Here is a 21,544-nt window from a genome sequence, read left to right as displayed (position 1 = left end):
GGGTATAAATCAGAGATCTATCAAAATCAAGGGCAATATGCCAATGTGGAGCCCATGTAGGAGAAAGTGTAATAATTTTTACAATTTTTTCCTCTTCTGCAGGGTCTAATTCTAGCCTCAAATGCAGGAAGTTATCTCTGCCTACCCTAGGTAGAGTCTACGCATCTCAGACTAGAGTTTTGCCCTCTGTAACAGCCGTGACAGCCCAGCCGTTACTGTGCGGTAATGCTCTGCTTCCCACTCAAGGGAGCAGTGGGCTGGTGCCTCCTGTCAGCTCCTACATTTATACAAAATATTCCTGTCTGCCCAAAGTACTGAGGTCCATTCACAGTGTATCTCACATTTTTTGTACCTATAGCTGAGGCAATTATAAAACAATGATGAATGTTTCTTGAATAATGTGTGTTTTTCCATTCCATAACTGTGTGATTTCCTCCCTTTAGATTATATCCTATGCCAAATTTAAATCTGAAACACTATAAAAGCAACAGATCTGCCTTCCAGATGTTACTTGGAATTACTTTACGATTGCATTGTCAAGTACAGTAATATCTACTGTAAACTATAAACTATAACTATAAATCCATCGGTACAAAAATATCAAAAGCCTGGGTTTGCCTTGCATTTGGCAGAAACATATTTTTTAATATTGTTGCTCTTCATTAATGGTGGTAATGAACAACTGCTTTCTCCCCAGCTCATCATGAAAAAACATTGTCCACGCTCAAGTACCGTACTTGGAAAGGCTTGCCATCTCAGCTATGCGTCACTGTGCCACAAACAGTGCTCTTCATCAGACTCCTGCTCTGAATGTCTCCAGGTAACCACATTGTTATTTATCGTTTAAAAGAAAAATTAAGCCTTGAGTTCTTTCTTCATTATTCAGAAACCTGTATTTCACTTCACTACAGTGTTTCCTTTGGGGAAAGGAACCCCAGTTGGTTAAATACAGCATTTTTATCTTCAGATTAACACACAAAAGAGAGTGAGAGGAAGAAGCACATAATTCATAGCACTTTCTATCTGAGTGTCTCTGAGTGCTTTATTGCCAATTATTAATGAAGTCCCATGGCACTGCTCTGAAATACTTTAAATATAGGTACTTATATATACTTATAAATAAACTAAGTGACACAAAAGCCCGGGGTTTTGCCCAAAGTCATATAGTCCAGCCATTTCTCAGCCAGAAGCAGAGCCCACTCACCCACATAGACTCTAAGCTTTTAATAATAGTAATACCCTCCCTGTTCTGCACTGCTTTTAATCAGCAGGCCTGAAAACAATTTAAATAGGCAGTAAATAGCATTTCCTAGTTCTAGAGATGCATGCCATGGTTTACAGAGGTCAGCCACTCAGCCAGTGATAGAGAGGGAAAGAGAAATCAGTGTTTTCAGTCTTCGACACTGGTCAGTCCATCATCCCCAGTAAGAGCAGGGTGTTCCCAGCACATTGTGTGCCTACCATGATTTTTGTCGTGTAGTACACAGGCATGGGTGACATTCCTACATGTGTCTCCTGTGTTACGATTGCCACCAATGCTCTTGAGCTAATTAAATCCGAGAAGCCCAATGCCAGGGAATGGAAATTCTTTCCCAAAGCAAATGATTGTATAGGCTTGTTCAATGCATTTCAAATGTCCACTCATTCGATTAGTAATATCAAATGGACTGTTTCTGCACCATCAATGGATCTCAAATGCTATATTTTAAAGCACAGGAACTGTATTGAAATTATTCTAAAACAACTCAGTTTCTTTTTCAGAGCCATTTGTTAGCACTGAAAACAGTTATCTATTAGGATTTAGTTCTTTTCTCATATTCAGCCTTCAGACAACTACTTCTAATCTTGCCACGTGAATGTAAGTGTGATCCAGTTGCTTATGGTGGAGGCTACAAAATGATCCAATGATCTCATTGCCAGCTATTAATCCACACTAAAAAGTGGCTGTCATAGCTGAAGTTAAGGGCACCACCACTAGCCATATCTTCAGGAATCTTATTTAAGGGTCTGAAGGATTTAACTGTATCTGCATTTTTGCACCTGTCTTCAACCATGAGAAAGAGATACTCGGACAGCATTATTGCAGGGTTTCCAACTCTCCCTTGAAGGCAGTGGGAACTAGATCCTAGCCACTATTTTTACCTTTAAAAATCTTACTTGATAACTTTAAAGCATAGTGATGAAGAAGCTGTTCATTGCAGTTTCTTTGGCTATGCTTGTTCTATGAATAAAATGTCCTATTCATGAGGACAAAAAGAATTTGAAAATATTTAAAATAAGTGAATTGAATAAACTGAAATTATCAAAGTCAAACCTCAGAATAGGCTGGGGGATGGGATATAGATAAGAGCTGGAATTGAACTCAACAGAAGATTTGTTTTCTTTTTTCAGCTACTTCATGGATTTGCAGGAGAGGCATTGAGCAAGTCTAACATAGAAGAAATTTCCCTAGCTTTGAAAGCCCTTGGGAATGTAGGACATCCAGCCAGCATCAAGCACATCAAGAAATTTTTGCCAGGATATGCAGCTGGTGCCTCAGATTTGCCACTCAACGTCCATGCGACTGCCGTTATGGCGCTGAGAAACATAGGCATGAAAGATCCAAAAATGGTAAGGAAACAAAGCTGCCTCCTTTGCACTTATGATAACCCAACACAAGGCTGCTAATTGGTGATGGGTGATGAGGGGATAGCAGACTTTTTTTTCATATATATACATAATATGTTGGGGTTTTTTTCAAATACTTAGCCATTCCTTAGTTGGCATGTCTTATTCCTTTTGGCATTAACCTCTAGTATTTCAGACTGCAACAAAAATCCCATTAAAGGATACATTCATTATCCTGTTGTTGAAGACAAATCAGTACTTCCATTGCAAACATTTATTTTCCAAGGACATTAGACAGAAAGCTAAATTATTGACCAAAACATGCTTAGTGCTACTTCAACTTTGGTATGTGAAAGAACCACAAAAAAAGCTTTTCAGAGAATTGACATTTAATACTGAGTGTCACATCTAATCGTAATTCAAGACCAGATCTTATTGTAAATAGATACTAGAGGTTTGCATCCTAATTACAAATTTACAGACATTGTGTGGGTTTAAGCAATAAACAGAACATTTACCAAATGTGACTTTTGTCCCTGAATGAGATAATGATTAGATATCCCATACAATGGTTACACAGGCATACTGTTATCCACCACAGACATCACTTTACAATCATTTTTGCCTTAAAGCAATCTGCTTCTAAAAGGAAACCTTGCATTTTCAAGATTTTTTTCCTGATATTGAAATTTTTTTGGTTTATATAAGTCTATTCTTAATATAGAAAGTAAAATAAAAGCTTTCACTAACTATTCTCCTACTAATCTGTATCAGTTTTTTCCATTATACTCATTTTTTGCATGTGATTCCCAGTTTGAGTGCACATATTGATCCACAGACAATAGTTTGCCAGGGTATGCTTTTAAGCAAAAGAATAAAGAAACTATTTACTAGAATGCAGGAGCTAGATGGGGAAAAGCAGACAGGAGGAGCGAATAGCAAGGGTAGGAGTTAAGGTATCTGCTGCAGAAGAAAAAAAGCCAATTTGGTGTTTGAAAACAATGCTGTGTCTCTGACTGTCCTTTGGCCTGGCTTTCCACATGTGACCCAGACCGCTGTTTAGTTCCATTTTCTATGCATTTTCTTTAGAGAAAATTGATCTGGAGCAAGTTAATGACCGTGACTGGATTTTTCATTATTCAAAAACCAGTTTAATGCCTGGTTTGCAGCTAGCTGCACACCCGTATATGCATTAAACAGACTTAATACATGGTCTGTCTTTTTTATTGTTTAATTTGAAAAGGTAATTACATTTAGAAAGAGGCTACTGCATCCTTGTCACTACTTTTCCCTTGGTATTTGATAATGAACATATTCAAATTAATAAAACCAATCAGGGTGTCTCCAAAGTTCGTTGAAGTTTTCTGGGTCAGACTTGTCATTAGAGAGCATGGACGTACGCTGTCCCAGGCAGGACAGGACTGTGCAGAGGGGCTGCCAGAACAGTGTTACACCATCCACATCCATTTTGAAGTTGAGGTCAAAGGCTCCAGTACAAAATTAGTCTTGATACTGAATATTGCTGAGGTCAAAAACATTGGTCACAAGTAGTACTGTGGAAATCACATTTGTTGCATAAACTTTGGGTTTTAAGCTGCCTACATGGCATAGAGATTTCTGGTGGTAAACAGGGTTTTATTCATTTCATTTTTATTCTATTATTTAGCAGAAAGGGCCCCAGGAGATCAAATGATTTGAAATAAGGCATACCTTTATGGGTAGGGATAAGTGATCACTGAAAGCACTTCTCAGGTATGTAATGGATCCATGAAATCTCTTTTACCTAGAGTGGTTATGCTACAGACATATTTTGCTATAGCTCAAAAAGGGATAATAGACTTGATGTAGAAGTTATCCAGCAAAGTTCCTTGGCTTTGATTGTGTAGGAAGCCAGACTACATTACCATAATGCCCCTTCCAGCCCGCAGACTATGAAACCAGGAACACCGTTGCCATAATAATTAAATAATACAAATTTTTACTGTACTAGTGATGAAGAGATCATTGACCGGTGACAAATGGTTATTGGCAAAATGCTCAAACATACTGTAAATTTGAATGTATCTATCATTTTCAGGTCCAGGCTATTACCCTTGAGATTTTCCTGAATCACAAAATTCCTCCTCGGGTCCGAATGTTAGCTGCAGTGGTTTTGCTTGAAACCAAACCGGGCCTTCCAATACTGATGACATTAGCTGATGCTGTGCTGAAGGAACCTAGCATGCAAGTAGCAAGTTTCATCTACTCTCACCTGAGGGCCCTGGGTAGAAGCACAGCTCCAGATCTTCAAGTGATGTAAGGCATATCTGGATCCCTTCCCTAGATGAAAAACTTGTTGCAAACTGAGTTGTTAACGTGCTCACCGAATTTTTTCAGGGCTTCTGCCTGCAGAATGGCTGTCAGAGTATTAAGTCCCAAATTTGACAGATCTGGATATCAGTTCAGTAAGGTTTTCCGCTTCAGTATGTTTAAAGGTAAGATTGAGAAGATTTTGTGGAGAAATATATACAGGTCAGTGTGTGAAAAAAAAATCGTACAGTATGAGAACCCAATTCTCCTAGCCAGCTGGTTAGCTGCATGTTGTTCCTCCATATTCTTCTATGTTCAGTGAAAAAAAAAATATAAAAATCTCAGGCTCTGCATTTGGAGAGTGTTTAGGTCCCTGTGTGTTTTGCATTGTACACTGCCAGCATGAAATTACCAGAGGGCTTGTGGGGCTCTAACCCTCCATTTTCATTAGCCAGTGAGGCACATGCTCCTGTATTAAATGCTGTAGTCTCAGCGGTACTTAGCAATTTCATACCATTGTTCAGCACCAAACAAACAGAAGGGACCTAAATTACGGCTGAAGTGGATTAATTTCTACCGGTGCTGAACACCTACAACTCTTGCTGAATTCAAATGTGATGCTAAATACTCTTCACCCCAACAGTAGTGCCCAGTGAAACAGCAAACTCTGAAAACATTCAGATGTGACAATTAATTGCACCCATGAGCAGAGAACTCAGGCTTATTGTCTAAAGATTTTTCTTGCACTTTCCTACCAGGATTCTTTACTAGAATGAGCAAATCCATGTATGGGATCTCGAGGCTGACCAGTTACATCAATGGGAGTTGCACATAAAAATATAGTCAGAATGGGGAGGACCAGATTAGAAGACAGCTCTTGCTGGGCCAAATTGTAGCTATTTCTGTTTTCCATGTATGTTATTTTTCTCAGTAGAGATTTTTTAAGCAACTCCCCTATGTAAATTACCATGACAGCCTCAGTGATTTGGCATATGTGGCTGGCAGACTAGGGAGATTATATCTACAAACACAGTCTCCTTACACATGCTGTTTATCTAGGAGGACTTGGATGTTTTTAATACTTTTGTTATTCACTGGTAGAAGTAAAGATTCTTTTCAAAGTAATCAATAGAAAAAGAGACTGAAACATCTGAAATCCACAAGACTTTTGTAGATCTTATTGTTGCCCTGCCCCTGTTTCATGGTTTTTACATGACCATTTAATTGCTCTACAATAAAAATAAATATAATGCATACCACAACAACCACAGTAATATATGAGACCCATGCTTGCTGCCTCAGAGATGGAGACAGAGAATGCCCAAAGAAATACAGTCACTAATATGCACTGTGTGAACTTTTGTACCATTTAAAATGCATTCAGGGAGATAGATAGAAACTTTCCAGTAATACGCAGATATGTGTTTCTAGTTTTAGGTACTCGTTTTCTTCTCTTATTTTTGCTTTTAAAATGAAGCTATCTGAGTTTTCACATAGTGAGAAAGAAGGGTGCAGTACGCATGAGAGTACCTGGCAGAAGGCTATGTGAAATGGATTAGTTTGTTCTGGCTGTAGCCTGGAAATGCGGCACATAAGTGAACTGCTGTAACATCTTGGTGAAGACCAGTGTCAGAAATTTGTTTACCATGCATATGTAATATTTAAACCTCTCATCCTGAAGAATAAGGAACAAGATCCTTTTCTCACACATGCTAATCTTAGCCTTGGATAACTCAGCTAAATGAAGTCAGTCCTCTATTACACTGTTGTGGGAGGAGGATCCATCCTCCAGCTTTCTGATTTGGTTTGTCACCACTAGCCACAGGTGAAATGTGTTTCAGCGAGTCCATTCTGGAGGAGTTTCCATAGTGACGGCTGTAATGCAGTACCTATTTCCTTGATAAAAACAAAAATGTGCCCTCAGCATCACAGATCTTTGTGGTGCTAGATGCTGAATTTTTAATGACAGGCAATAATGCCAGCTGAATCTATCTCTAATCTGGAATCCGTCACGCATGGCCACCACAAATAGTGCTTCATGCTCTACACGCTGCTACTGAAATCAAAGGGAAGACCCAGGTTCTGCTCAGTGTGAGGACTGACAGAATCTGACTCTCAATAGGCACAGATTCATGTAATTAAATATGTGTACTAATGTTCATAGGTACCAAAGACTGCTTGCTTTGATCACAGATTTTTCTTTCCCTCTTCCTTGGGGCAAGACATTTAGTCAGATATATGCAGGTGCCATCACACTCTCACAGTGAAGTGGCTACAGTGCATCATCATCTGACTATGTCAGTAGGATTTTCCATTGGGAAATATTTTCTTAGAGCATTAGTGCTATGTAATGCCTGAGGTGCGGAAAATATCCCTGCTCCCTTCAAGTCAATGAATTCTGTATAATCATTTAACCATTTAAGAGCAACTCTTCTTATTAAGTATCAGTAAGTACCATGGGGCTTTTTAACTAACAGTTTTTGTGGGTTAGAACACAAAAAAGAGCCTTAACAAATTCACTAAAAGTACCATGCCTCATTCTAGTTTCCAGTCCATGCAATCTCAAGTCAGCTTATTAGTAATGTCCCAGTGTGGCATCGCTTTGCTTTTTATTTTCTATAGGATCAGCATTAAAATGTGAGCTTTTGTCATCTCTCCTTGCTATCTGCTGAAGGTTCTTCACTGATTCCTCTGCCTTCCATTGGCTGGCATAAATACCTGTATTTTGATTGTAGGAGCTTCTACTGAACCGTGTATGTTGTAGGTAGATAGTGCCTAGCACTTTGGGTAGCACAGGAGCTTCATAAAGCAAAACAGTGAAGGTAATGTAGTGAAATGCCAGTTCATACAGACTTAGTAGACTAAGTGGATTGCTTTTCCAACGGACTGTTTCTCAAATACATGAAAAGTTGGAATCTGTCCTGAGAAATTAGAAATCAAAATTAGTCCCAGTAATCTGATACAAAACAACTTAGCGTGAGGAGTAAACGAGGGTAAAGGACCATCCAGCCATGAGGAGCAAACAAGGTAAAGGACCATCCAGATCCCTGTCTGCATGTATGGATTCAGAAGAGAATGGGAAAGTGTTGACTCACAAGTGAGATGTTATATGAAACACAGAGTGTGGCACTAGAGAAGTAATATGGGCATGAGTATTCATAACGCCCCACATTTGTGAACCAAGCAATAATCTTTTCTTTAACTTTTGGCTAAGTAATTTATGAGAATTTAGGCACTCCTTTTCTGGAAAGAGGTCAAAGACTCACTCCCTCTCATAATGTTTGAAAATATGTTTCCTACGATTCATCAATAATTTCTGTACAGGTACTGATATTATTGGTCTCGATCTTCCAGGGCTCTGCAATTATCCTGGCTGTACTGGATTTCCACAGCTGATTTCTGGTGGTGCTGGGATTTAATCAGTATGTGGTGCCTATGTCTAACATGAGGATAGCAGAAATTTAGCACAGGGACTCCTAAAATAGTTTCCAGTCCTCCAGCTACTGTAGGAAGATAAGAGAGAGGAGGGCTGAAAGAAAGGAAGCACAACAGAGATGCCTACCTATCATGTCAGCCTTGTTCCTCTTGAAACCTAGGGAAACTTAGAAAAGCCTTGGGATTACTTTAACTCAGAAAACAGGACTGTATAGACCTGTGCCAAGACTGGAAAGAATATTTGACTGTGCTCTGCACTGATTATCTGTATCTAAGAACATTATAGATGATAAATCTAAAGCAGAGAAAATAAATAGACACAAATTATGTTTGCTTAAAGTTCACTCAATAGTTAACAATTATTTAACAATTACTGCATTTCATGTAAGGAGTTGCAACATTTGGAACTAGATGTATTAAATTGCCTCTGAGTCATTTGAGAGACAAATCTACACCTCGCCATCTGTCATTGTAGGACATCTATATCACTTTCCCTAAACTATTAGCAAAGGATGGCAAATCTGTTTTCATTTCTCATCCCCTTTGTCAAGTTGCCCTAAATGATGTCTCTGAAAAGCATTTCATAAGTTGACATTACAGAATCTGACCGGATGTAAATGATATAGCAGAAGCAATTGGAAAAATAGCATAACCACAATGCAATGAGCAGGGGTCTTGTAATTTTGGCCATTAATAGTTCAAAAATGCAGAATATTCTGTTTATGACTGGTTTATAACATCAGTTTTATAGCTGTTTTTTCTGGCCTTTCTCATATCATGCTGTATCAGTTGAATTATGCAATTAGTAAATTGATACAGTCTGCACAGTGTGGCTTTAAAAACTAACTGTGCTGTGTTTTACTGCCTATTTCTCTTCAGAGCTCCTTATGAGTGGACTGGCAGCTAAATATTTGGTAATGAATAATGCGGGCAGCTTAATTCCAACGGTGGCAATGTCCCAGCTGCGGACACATTTCCTTGGAAGAGTGGCCGATCCCTTGGAGGTAATTGGGTCTACCCACAGTTTGCCCTCTCATCCCTTCTTACAACCATCATCCAATTGACATTTACACTTTACTTCTTCCCACAGGTGGGAATAACAGTTGAAGGACTGCAGGAGATGTTTGCTAAAGGTTACTCTCCTGACAGGGACTGGGAGACTGACTATAACTTCAAGGAAATCCTGAAAAAGGTAAATTCTCAGGGAAAAGAAAATCTCTAAGGTATTGCTTCCCCAAAAGTTATGAAGAATCAGACTTTCTTGCTCTTCTCACACAGCTCTCCGATTGGAAGGCATTCTCCAGTGACAAACCTTTTGCATCGGGCTACTTGAAGATGTTTGGCCAAGAGTTGTTCTTTGGTGGACTTGATAAAAACGCCATCCAAAATGCTTTGCAGGTATTATTTTGAAAACACCACCTCCCAAGCATCAAAATCTTTAAAATACTGTTTCTTTCACACATTCTCTACCTTTTTTTAACTTTTCAATTCAAAAGGGTTTTTTGTCTTTAGTATTAATCAAGGCAAATAAGGTCAAGCTTTGATCAGGATTAGCTATAATCATTGCTGGCAGACTTTTCCCTGAGGCATAGTTAATGACATGGATCATGATATTCAAGTTCTGCTTATTTAGAAAAGTTGAACTCTGTAATTGCAGGCATGGTATGGACCTGATGAAAAAATCCCTTCGATAAGGAGAATAACCAGTAGCCTTCAAAGTGGTGTAGGGAGGCAGTGGACCAAGGCTTTACTGTCCTCTGAGATCCGTCGTATTGTGCCCACCTGCACGGGGTTCCCAACGGAGACGAGCTTCTATTACTCTTCTGTCACAAAAGTGGCAGGAAATGGTAACGTATTTCAAGTCTTGACCAAGACAAACATGCTTGTCGGGATTAGGGGGGGATTTAACACTTTTTTTGCTTTCTCTGTAATAGTTCAAGTACAGATTACACCTTCTCCAAAGTCTGATTTCAGATTAACTGAGTTACTAAATGCCAACATTAGGCTGCAATCCAAAATGAGTCTAAGGTAAATATTTACTATAAAATAAAAAAATAATATTTCCAAGTGAGAGAGGCCATAAAAATTCAACAGCTGTTTACTGTCTGAACATTTTACCCTAATTCTACATTTTCAGCATGGCTAAGGAGATGACCTTTGTAATGGGGATCAACACACACATGATCCAGGCAGGGCTGGAAGCACACACCAAAATGAATGCTCATGTACCTGTCAATGTTGTTGCCACTGTCCTTATGAAGGAAAAAAATATCAAAATTGAAATTCCACCACGTAAAGATGAGACTAACATAATTACTGTAAGGTAAGACATGGCACTTACTATCTTTCTGTGTAGCGATGCAGAGTCTTTCCAAATAGAACATTTGCTTAGGGATCTTTTCTTTGACTGACAGCTTGGGTAACTGGCAATGATTGGTGTAGTTTATTTATTTTAAATGAAGTGATATGTACCAAAGCTTTGCTTGAAAATACGCGTTACTTCCTGTGGTCTTCACCTGAAAATCCTCTTTAGGACCATTTTTCAGTTGTTGAGACCCATAAGCTGTTTGAAACATAAATGGCATAAAATTTCCATCCCATTACATATATTTGGACTGGAGACACTAGGTAAGATATAAGCCAGCTGAATCCTATCAGTTATAACAGATAACCCATATATATTTGCATTTGGTGCCTTGAAGCATAGAGGATTTGGTGTTTCTTGTGTTTTTACCTTGTTTCCCTGTGGCTGCCATTTGGTTTTCTTACCTGTTAGGTCTACTTGATTTATTATCAGTGCATGCAATTACAATACACTCTGGAAAACTGTTGTAGCCAGATGCCAAACAAATGTAAACAGATGGAAATACAAGCACAAGAAGAGGGAGGAAACAGAAAGAGTATTTCCAAGGAATCAAAGCAGTAGACCAAAGCTTAGAAAACCTTCACACACACACGTGAAAAAATACTGAGAAAGACAAGCCGAAAATTCATCACAAAGAAAAAAGCATCACTGACAACAGAAATCAGCTATTATACAATCCACAGAAATGTTAAGTTTCTTCTGTAGGAATACAGCCGTAACAAAAGAGCTCAGTTGCTTGATCCAGCTGCAATTAGCATTCATGGCTGCTGGCCCAGAGAAGCTCTGCAGGTCTCCTCAGTTTAGCCACCAGTTAAGCTAATGATTATTCTTTCTTGCCCTTCAATGCTCACAGACCATCCTAGCAGGCATTTGACATCACATCTTACTCCCTAAGATGATTCCTCCACTCCGTCAAATGTGATTGCAATCAGGTTCTCCGTGCAGAGGAGGGAGGGTTTCAGCAGTTCGTAGAGTGAAAGTTAGCTACGTGTAAGCTGCTGGGGCACCACAGCCCAAAAGTTTTGTTCAGTTTCTTGTGAAGACCAGGACAGTCTGCTCCCAAGGTCATCAGGGACAGCAGGCACCTGCTCTCAGTAGCTCTCACTGTTGGAGACCGTGAGGCGGATATTAATGAACTCAATAAGGATGCTGAACTGAGAATATTGGACACTGATACAGAGTTTAGAGCCTCAAGCAGAGCTACAAATGCTAGCAGAAGGATCCTCCCTGCAGAGCAAAATAAAAAATATTTTCCTCCTTTGACTTAAGGGGAAATCAAATCAGACACAAAAAAGGGTTAAATGCATTGCCAGAAAGCATAAAGCAAGTCTATCAGACGCAAAGGATTACAGCGGAGGAGTCCATGAGTTCCAGCCCAAGCCCTGCTCCAGACCCTGCAGCATTATCATCTATAAAGTGAAGTAGTCACTCGGAAATAGCTCTATAATGCCAAGTATATGAGAAAGCTAATACTCACTAGCTAACTTTTAGCACCATCAATTTTTCTCCAAAAAGCGTTCCTGTTCACTGTTACAAAACAAATGGTCAGTGGAAACCACACAGAGCAATGAAACAGCAATGAGTACAAGTGAAGGCAAAGCAATAACTAGAGAATGTAACATTGAACCACATCACTGAGGAGGTCAGAGACCAAGCAAAGTAAAATCTTAAAGGTATGAAGAGAAACAAGGAGGCATGATAGAGAGAGAAAGGACACATATATATTCTATATAGAATGAGTCAAAAATTTTAGTTTAACATAGACTTCCTCTTCTTTTTGCATAGATGCACCAAAGAATAAAGAACCTATTGAATTCAATATTTCAGAGATATTCCCTTGTTAGCTTTAAATTCCCTATTTAAAGAAATGGTTTTAGAAAGCTATTGCTCTTTCATTTGTTTGTGAGCTCTGTTCAAAATATTTTAGTGTTGGGCACTTTGTCTTGATGGTCAGTGGGTTACCTTCTATAGTACCATGTCATTAAAGGTAGTCAGGACGTGATGCTATTTTCCCCTTCATCTTTCACATCCAGACGCAGGAAGCAAACAGTCTTCAATAGCATTAAGTTCAGTTATATCCTACACACCACACAGGTTATAACCTGTCACAGCTGTGGGATTTATATAAATTTTCAGGAGCCGAAGAGAAACTCAGGTGAGCAATTGCAGACTGAAGAAAAAAAATAATAAAAACTTTGGTGATAGAGAGATTGCATTCCCAAGACAAATCATAACATTACAGACTCAACTTTCTTTACAGCGAAAATCAGAGCAAAATAATTAATCATACCATGGAGAGAATATATAGCATGTGTTTCAATTCAATCCTATCAAAGTTAAATTTAATTAAGAATAATAGTTATTTTTAAGGCTCTTTTAACATAATTATTTAGTATACGACAGATGGCTACTTAAACATACTTTTAAACAAAATTTACAGGAAGAAGTAAAAATCAAATAAATTTCAGGGAAAATTAGAGCCCTGTGATTAAAGTAGAAATATGGAAATCTGCCAGAGAATTCAAATATATCACATATTCATAATGACAGGCTACTGAAGTATATACATAATCTTGAATAGAGCCTGTATCATGGGGCTTTTCTGCTTGTTTTAACTGTAGGATAAGCAGAAATTGCTTCACATGGGCTTCTTATTTATAAGATGAATTACGAAATTACAACACTGTGTACATGTATACAGCATGTGTAGCAGAAAATGCAGAAGAGCCAACGTACGCCGTGAGCTCACAAGGCAGCACAGCGTGTTTGGGGACAGAGAAGGGAAATGGCTGGTGCTCCAAGTCTCTGTTTTTATAACACCTTTGCACCAAGGTCAGAAGGATGATACAAAGGAAAGGCAGAAATTTTCATTTCACCACAGCAGAAAGAGAGCTAAAGATCTGGTTGGAGGATTGTCTCTTGCTTCTCATTTATTTAGATATGATGTCATGCTGTGCTTTAAAACCTGGGAAAATGGTTTTTCGTTGAATTTTTTTGTTTTAAACAGACATTGAGCTCTTCTGTCCCCATGTTAGGGATGTACGTAAGGCCACACTCACTGAAACATCAGTGGGCCCAACACAGCTGAATTGCTTGTCCCTTACCCCTGCAGTGAATTTGGCTTATACTATAGCACAGCTTCTTCTCTCATCCAAAAAATACACTAATACATATTGGAAAATCTCCTTTTTATTTTTTCTCCCTTGTGTGGGATCAGAGAGAACAGATTCTTTCATACCATAGCTTTAGGCCTTCTTTGTGACTGTTTTTCTTGTTAAAGCACCAGAGCTGGCTCTTGTAGCCTATTTTTACTGTGCCGTGTGATTCTGCAGACATTGACATGTGTCACCTGTGATGCAGCTACATTTGTCTGCTCTCTGTGCTCAACAGAGAGGAATCGATTCTCCACTTTCATTAGGTGGCAGGAGTAGACTATTGGCATAAAAAATACTAAAAAAAATTGGAAAAGAAACCCCAGGGCTTTCTGCTTGGAGACCCAGCCTGCAGTTCAGTGGTCATTTGAATTATTGAATGGGATTAAAATAAAAGCCATTTCCCTTTTTGTCCCTTTACCCAGATGAGCCATCTGAAATGCAAGTTGATTTGTATTTTCTTTTATCCCCTCAGCTTGTTAGGGAGAATATTTTATTTCAGATTCCATTCTTCAAGGTTCTCCTATCACCCAGCGTGGAGCGTTGCTGTCATGTCCTTATCTAAAAAAAGAGAGAGATGGAAAAGAAAACAAAGCCCACAGGTGACACACGTTTTATTGAGGTGTTCCACATGAAGAGCAATTGTGTGCTTTACAGCGCACACAGCACAGTAGGAGCCTTCAAGAGGAAGAGAGGGCTATCAAATGAATACAAATTCATCTTTCAAATAGGTTAGATTGGAATTGCTCAGGCTAGTACAGTGTGGACCATATTAAAATACAGACCATTTTGCAGACCATCTTTCCATTCCCGGCCACAAAGGCCACCTCCATTGGCAGACCACAAAAGCCCTACCTAGGGCAAGCAGATCAACCTCATGCTTGAGAAACAGCATGTGGAAATTTTAAGCTGGATGTTAGCACTGATAAACAGCTAATAAGGTAGAGTTAGCGCAATGTTAATAGCTAAGGGAAATAGGTTTTCATCTCTCAAAAGTGTTCAGCATTCAAGATGTTTCTCTGACCCAAAACAAAAGTCATACTTACCACAGCACTGTAAAAACTCCCATGAAGAACATGGGGTATGGAGCCAGGGGGTCAGGATATTTAGCCATGATAGTCTCCATCTCATGTGGCACCTTATGTGACTCATTCTGCATCCTGACTAATGCTCTTAGAGTCTGCAACACTGGAAACAATGTACTGAACACATTTACGTAAATAAGCTTTTAACCTTCCTACACATCTCTCTGTGATGTCTTGCCAAGCCATGGCCAAGCCATGAGTACCAGTGAATTCAGGTCAAGCTGGATTCACTTACTTTGATGATTTCAGGCTCCTTTCTTTAATTCTGCTTTAACACAAGTTGCATAGGAAACACCATTCAGTAGCCACCAGTCCCAGGTTGTTTTCTGAAGTTATGACAGTATTTTCCCAAATATAATGTCAAAGGAAATGAGAACTAAGTTTAGCAGTGAACACGCAGAAGATGAGTTTAAAAATTTAAAACTCGAGAAGATCAAAATAGGAAACTCAAAAATTTAATAATGTAATCCACAGCCAGCCTTCTAAGTAAGCGGGCTGTTCTTCAAGGTGTTAGGCATTCAGAGATCCCATCAACTGCAACGCTTTTAACCTGTACATGTGATTCTAAAAGCCTAACTGAGCTATCTGCCCCTGAGATAGGTCCATGTCTTTATTCACTCTTAGCAGTCCTTGAAAATACAACTAACAGGAAAGATGCTGTAAATATCTGTAAAGCAATTTGCAAGGTATGATACTTGTTGCTGAGTACGTGCTACAAGGCGTTATTCAGTGCTTTATTGATACATGTTTCCTCTAATATTTATTCTGCAGGTCTAAGACATTTGCTGTTACACGAAATATTGGGGATTTGGCTGCCAGTAAGATGACTCCAGTTCTTCTACCTGAAGCAGTGCCTGACATAATGAAGATATCCTTCGATGCAGATTCTGCATCAGGCGAGACTGATAACATCAGGGTAAATTATGTAGTGTCTGACTATTCTTTTGGGTCTTTTAATCAGTGGGACACCATTTCTTTTCTCCATAGGAAAATGTACAATTCATCTCTGACCAATGCTGCTTCACTCAAAATAAGTCAGGTTCAATCTAATAACACGAATAGCCCTATAGTAACATTATTTTAAAATCTGGAGCGTAATACATCAGACCTGCACATTTTTTCAAAAGCAAAAGCATTTTCTTTGGTAATTAATTTTACACTGCCATCTACAGGATAGGTCCACAATCTTTAAAATACTTTGCAACCATTATGCAAGCATCACATTCCTGGGACAGCCACAAATGTTCCACAAGACGCTCCATTGCTCAACTTGTAGAGCCAAATTTAATGCTTATAAGCATCCTCATTCAAGGATGGATGGCAGTTTGTGTGTCAAGTCAAACGACTTCCTGAGCTACAGTTCTCCGTAAAAGCCAGTACAGGCTTTCTCTGAGGGGCAGCATTGTGAAGGCATCATCGTGACAATTCATTCAGTGAAAGACTGACAGAGGTGAGGAATACACTGTCCTGTTCTGGTTTCTTTGTTGTCCTGCAACTCTGAAGGGTTTTCAGATAAAATAAGAGGAAAACAGAGGATGAGTACAGCGCTTTCCTATGGAGAAGTCAATAGGCAAACATACTGGCAGTGAGAGCAGTTTCCAATATCCTGGAACAAGCAAAGTTCTTCTGCTTTGTGCCTCTGTGCCGCCCTTCCTGAAAATTCAGCATTCCACAGCTATTCTTAAATGAACAGCAACTGAAAAATTCCACTCGCTGGAGCATTTCCCAATATCGTTAGAATTTCCTTTGGAAAGAAAATATTAGCATTAAAATTCCAGTTTTTCAGTGGGGCTCATACAAGTTTAGAACCTTGTGAGACATGATAAACTGAGTAAAAAATTAATTGCAAACCTGTATTACATGTGAAATGAAAGCTTATGATTATGTGTCTTTAGCTATTTGCTTCGTTGCTCCAGGAAATCATAGTTTTCATTTCATGGATTTGATTCTAATTTTAATTAATTTTAATTTGTTCTCCTGCAAGCATTGCTTACCACATGTAATTCACATAGTTTTGAGGGGAAATTTCTAACATCTGATATGCTTTGACCATCTAGTTCATACAGTCTCACATTCATGTCAGACCTCAACTGAGACAGAATTTTCATAGGCACAGATGAAGGTTCTGTTGTTTGACCCAATCAAAAATCAAAGGAAAGAACTCCAGTCAGTCTAGAGCACACTCAGATTTATCAAAAACCTAAACTGTCTAATACTCCAGGAAAACAAAATAAAATATTTAGTATTAATTTGTGATATAATTTTCCATTCTTATAGCCTGAAGCTCTTTTTACACTAGATAGTCTCATCAAGTCATTCAGCTGATAATTTTGTCCAACTGAAAACCAAGTTGTCCTATGTCACAGCTTTGTTATCTCAAATAAACTGGTTAATTCCTCCCGCAGCATACATGTAACTATTACCGAATCATAACATGCAAGTAATCCTCTTACTGTTGTCCAGTTTAACTTGACATGTGTATTATCTAATAGGGCAGACAGTCTGCAGAAGATGTTTCATCGGGAAATTCCTTTTCCTTTGGACGCTCTTCTTCACGAAAAGAGCCTTTTGTTCAGTCCAAGTGCTCCAATGCAAGTACATTTGGGGTGCAAGTGTGCATTGAGAGGAAAAGCGTACATGCAGCATTTATCAAAAACATGCCTCTTTATTACCTAGTTGGAGAGCACGCCCTTAGAATAAGCCTCAAGCCGGGTAAATACAACTGTGCACAAAAAAGAAAGTAACAGGTGGGCAGGTGGGTGGGTAGGGGGGTGTGTATATACACATATATATTTGTATATGTACATACATATCTTTTGTATCTTAAGGACCACTAAAACTACCATTAGACCTACCAGCCCTGCCAGTATTGGCAGCAGACTACGCTTGTAGCAGGAATCCCTTTCTCCCCCACTCGTCTGAACAGCAATTTCCTACCTCTCCCAGCAATGCCACTCAGCATGGCCAGCGTCAAGCAGAGCTGATCTGTGCCTGCAGAGTGTGTCTGATGCATCCCTGAATCATTGGATTTGGGATGCAAGCACAGAGCAATTGGACATGGGCAACAGATCTGATGCAGTGTCCTGTAGCTACACTCTAAAAACCCAGCCTCTTAAAGTCAATTATGGATTAACCCTGCCAGGATCTAGTCCTTAATGTCTTAATCCATGATCATAAGAAGTAAAAGCACAGCAAGCCACTGAATCTGGGTCTCCTAGTATCAAACCAATGGCCTAACCATTGGGTCATGCTTTACAAGTCAGAACCTGAGCCTCAATTCCTCTCTAATGCCTAATTCGCTATCCCATAGTGTTATCTAGTTACAAAATCCAATTCACTTGACTTAAATCTGCTGATCATTCTGTTTATTGGCTTGAAAAGAATCTAGTATCATGCTAATATTTTAAAACTTGGTTATTGGCAGTATGTGCTTTAGCTATTAGAGAAAATTTTTAACAAAGTTGCTCAATTCCAAAATTAATCAATAAGCATATTTTCATTTGGGGAAGAATGGCTAAACAAAATGTGGCTGAGCAAAAATTGGCTTATTCTATTATTCAGTTGCTAATACTAACAGTAATACTCATTGTTGGGCAATTTCAGTTTACACCGAGGCACCTATTGAAAAAATACAAGTCACAATTCAAGCAGGAGACCAAGCTCCTACAAAAATGGTACGTTTAGTAACATTTGAAGATCCAGAGGCACAAGTATCTTCCAGAAAAGAAGCAATTAAAAGAGTGAAGAAAATCCTTGATGATACTGATGACCAGGTACTGCTGTAAAAATCCACTTCTAGATTTGTGGGAGACATTATGCAAAACTTAGTTATTTATATTTCTTTTACTAAGTAGCTTCCTTTGTTTAGATAGTATAAAAAATTGGAAAAGACAGGCTTCTAGGTACACAAGTCTTTCTGCAGGTCTTTTGTTTGCATTCACCTCTTCTGCAGGTGAAGGACATTAGAAAGAGCAGGTTGGTTTTGTAGGTTTTTTCTGAAAACCTCTTCTAAGACACAAAATAGCTGTTGTGGGCCCAAAAGGTAGTCTGTTCTTTTCAGCTACTGCAACTGTAGCAAAAAGGTACCTCACCTACTTATACAACTTGCCCTGAGATAGTCCCAGCTACAGCACCGTCACTACCAACCTTAGTTACATGTAATTGTATGATCAACAATTTCTACACGTGTTCATTAACACAAAAGGGTTTGGGGTATTGTTTTACTTATGTGTGGGTTTAACACATTATGAATTTGCCTTATTGTGATGTATTGCAAGAATGCTGTCAGGCGTACATCTTCTCTTCTAAGGCAGCAGAGAGATTCATAGCTCTCTCTATCTGATTTTACTTGTAGCCTTCTGCAGGAACACAAAAAAAATAATTTTGTTTTTCCAATGGTACCATTGACTAGGGGACAAGAAAATCCAGAAGTTCGTCCTCCAGTGCCAGCAGCAGTGGAAGTGCCCAGAGTACAACGAGCAGCCCGTACAGCAGTGACTCTGACAACAGAGCATCACAGGGAGGCACCCAGATAAATCTGAAAACGAGACAGTCCAAAGCCAAAGGAAAGAAATTCTACCCCTTTGGGGACAGTAGTGGTAGCAGCAGCAGCAGTAGTGGGAGCAGCAGCAGCAGTAGTGGGAGCAGCAGCAGTAGCAGCAGCAAAAGCAGTAGCAGTAGTAGTGGTAGTAGTAGCAGCAAAAGCAGCAGTAGTAGCAGCAAAAGCAGTAGTAGCAGTAGCAGCAGTAGCAGCAAAAGCAGTAGTAGCAGTAGCAAAAGCAGTAGCAAAAGCAGTAGCAGTAGTAGCAGCAGCAAGGGCAGCAGCAGCAGTAGCAAAAGCAAGGGCAGCAGTGGTAGTAGCAGTAGTAGCAGCAAAAGCAGGAGTAGTAGCAGCAAAAGCAGGAGTAGCAGCAGCAGCAAGGGCAGCAGCAGCAGCAGAAGCAGTAGTAGCAGCGGCAAAGGCAGCAGCAGCAGCAGCGCAGGTAGCAGCAACAGCAGCAGCAGCAGTAGCAAAGCATCTGGTATAAAGCCTAAGGCTAAGAAGCAGTCCAAGACCACACCATTTCCACAAGCCAGTGCTGCTGAAGGAGAGAGGAGTGTCGGTGAGCAGAAGCATAAAACACAGAGTAGCAGCAGTAGCAGCAGAAGCACCAGCAGTGGCACCAGCAGCAGCAGTGAAAGTACTGGTGCTTCCCATCGCCACAGCAAATATGACAGACAAGCTGAGAAGAAACGTGTCAAGTCCCAATTTAACGGTCACAGTAGTTACAACATTTCTACAGAATGGGTAAGGTTTTCTAATGCTTTACTTCTGCTAGGAGGTGATCCTTACTGAGCTGTAGTTAACAACTTCTTTTGGAATTTTGCAGGAATATCACCTTCCAAAAGTATATCGGCTCCGCTTCAGGCCTGCTCACATCCATTGGGTAGGTCCCTTATTCAAGTGCACATTCCCATGGTGGCTATAGTTGATATGATCAAGCACATTACTGAAGGGCTTTGTTTGGTTCATTTCACTTGAGCGTTCCATACTGTCTGATAACAACATTGACAATGGCCAAAACAAGCAGATTTATTACTAAAATACTATTACACTACATCCTTCTGTTGTTGCAGCACTCGCAATCCTCAAATTTGGGTCAGGACACCTTTGGGCAAGATGCTGTACAATGCAGCCAAGCTAAGTTAACAAAGACGGTGGGGGAAGTATAGAACAGCAGGATCTTATAATGGGAATAGCTGTGTCCACAGTTCTTAGGCAATCATGGCAAAATCATCAGGTATGTGGATTGTATCAGAAACCAGGCTCAGTATCCGTTACGGCACAGAGGTATTTAAAGTACATATCAGAAGTATGATAATGTAGTGGCTTTTGTAGGTGTTACCTGTAAAGTTATTATGTATCCTGCTTGTGAAAGAGGAAGACGATTTACAGTGTTTTTAATTAAATTGTAATCTCTTTTTTTTATTTCTAAAAAATATGGATATATTTGACCACTTACTAAGCATCAGCTTTTATTTTCCCTAATATTAGACCTGGACAATGTGATGTTGCCATTTGCAATCACTGTCTACACGGCCTTCCTGTCAGCAGAGGCGTCCAGGTGGATCCGAGGCACATTCCTACCCAACGTGTTTCATGTCTGCGTATGATAATAAAAATAACACTCTAGATATGTTTAAGTCTGTCTGTTGCCTATAGAGGGAGGCTGATAGCTCTGATATTGATGTCTACACTGTAAAACTAGAGGCCACGTCACAGCTTTTTCACCTATTTTTGTTTCATAGCATCCAGATCGTGAGATATCAAGCAGCTCATCGTCATCTTCCTCTGAGTTGGGAAGCAGCCACAGCAACAGCAGCAGCAGTGGCAGGAGCAGCAGGAGCAGCCGCCCAGGCAGCCCCAGCAGCACCAGCAGCCACCGCCGCCATGGAGAAAATGCTGGCCACAGCTCAAGGAGGAGCCACCCAAGCAGAGGAGTCAGCAGCCACCACAGCTGTGGGTCCAGGCTGACGCGTGAGGTACTACTGATGGCGTGGTACAAACTAGCAGCCGGGCTTTGGTGGCTGTGGAGCAGAAACTGTAGATGTGGTGGCACGCTAACCAGCTG

General features: G+C 39.7%; 1 protein-coding gene across 1 annotated transcript in view; it reads left to right on the top strand.

Annotated features, from left to right (window-relative positions):
- The window catches only part of LOC104841109 (vitellogenin-1-like), a 43,416-nt gene that overhangs the window by 10,489 nt on the left and 11,383 nt on the right, over positions 1-21,544 (top strand). Inside the window, exons 10-26 of the mRNA XM_010582558.1 lie at positions 698-820; positions 2,392-2,610; positions 4,685-4,902; positions 4,984-5,081; positions 9,211-9,335; positions 9,422-9,523; positions 9,610-9,729; positions 9,989-10,178; positions 10,266-10,359; positions 10,469-10,654; positions 15,705-15,849; positions 17,426-17,645; positions 18,537-18,706; positions 19,345-19,729; positions 19,895-20,220; positions 20,303-20,359; positions 21,222-21,455. Coding sequence (XP_010580860.1) covers positions 698-820; positions 2,392-2,610; positions 4,685-4,902; positions 4,984-5,081; positions 9,211-9,335; positions 9,422-9,523; positions 9,610-9,729; positions 9,989-10,178; positions 10,266-10,359; positions 10,469-10,654; positions 15,705-15,849; positions 17,426-17,645; positions 18,537-18,706; positions 19,345-19,729; positions 19,895-20,220; positions 20,303-20,359; positions 21,222-21,455 — 3,012 coding nt within the window. The remainder of the gene's footprint in view (positions 1-697; positions 821-2,391; positions 2,611-4,684; positions 4,903-4,983; positions 5,082-9,210; positions 9,336-9,421; positions 9,524-9,609; positions 9,730-9,988; positions 10,179-10,265; positions 10,360-10,468; positions 10,655-15,704; positions 15,850-17,425; positions 17,646-18,536; positions 18,707-19,344; positions 19,730-19,894; positions 20,221-20,302; positions 20,360-21,221; positions 21,456-21,544) is intronic.

The sequence above is a fragment of the Haliaeetus leucocephalus genome, unplaced genomic scaffold (assembly GCF_000737465.1).
Source record: "Haliaeetus leucocephalus isolate CR32 unplaced genomic scaffold, Haliaeetus_leucocephalus-4.0 Scaffold848, whole genome shotgun sequence".
Classification (NCBI taxonomy): Eukaryota; Metazoa; Chordata; class Aves; order Accipitriformes; family Accipitridae; genus Haliaeetus; species Haliaeetus leucocephalus.
Note: the sequence above shows the minus strand (reverse complement) of the source record. Positions and strands in the feature narration are given on the sequence as shown.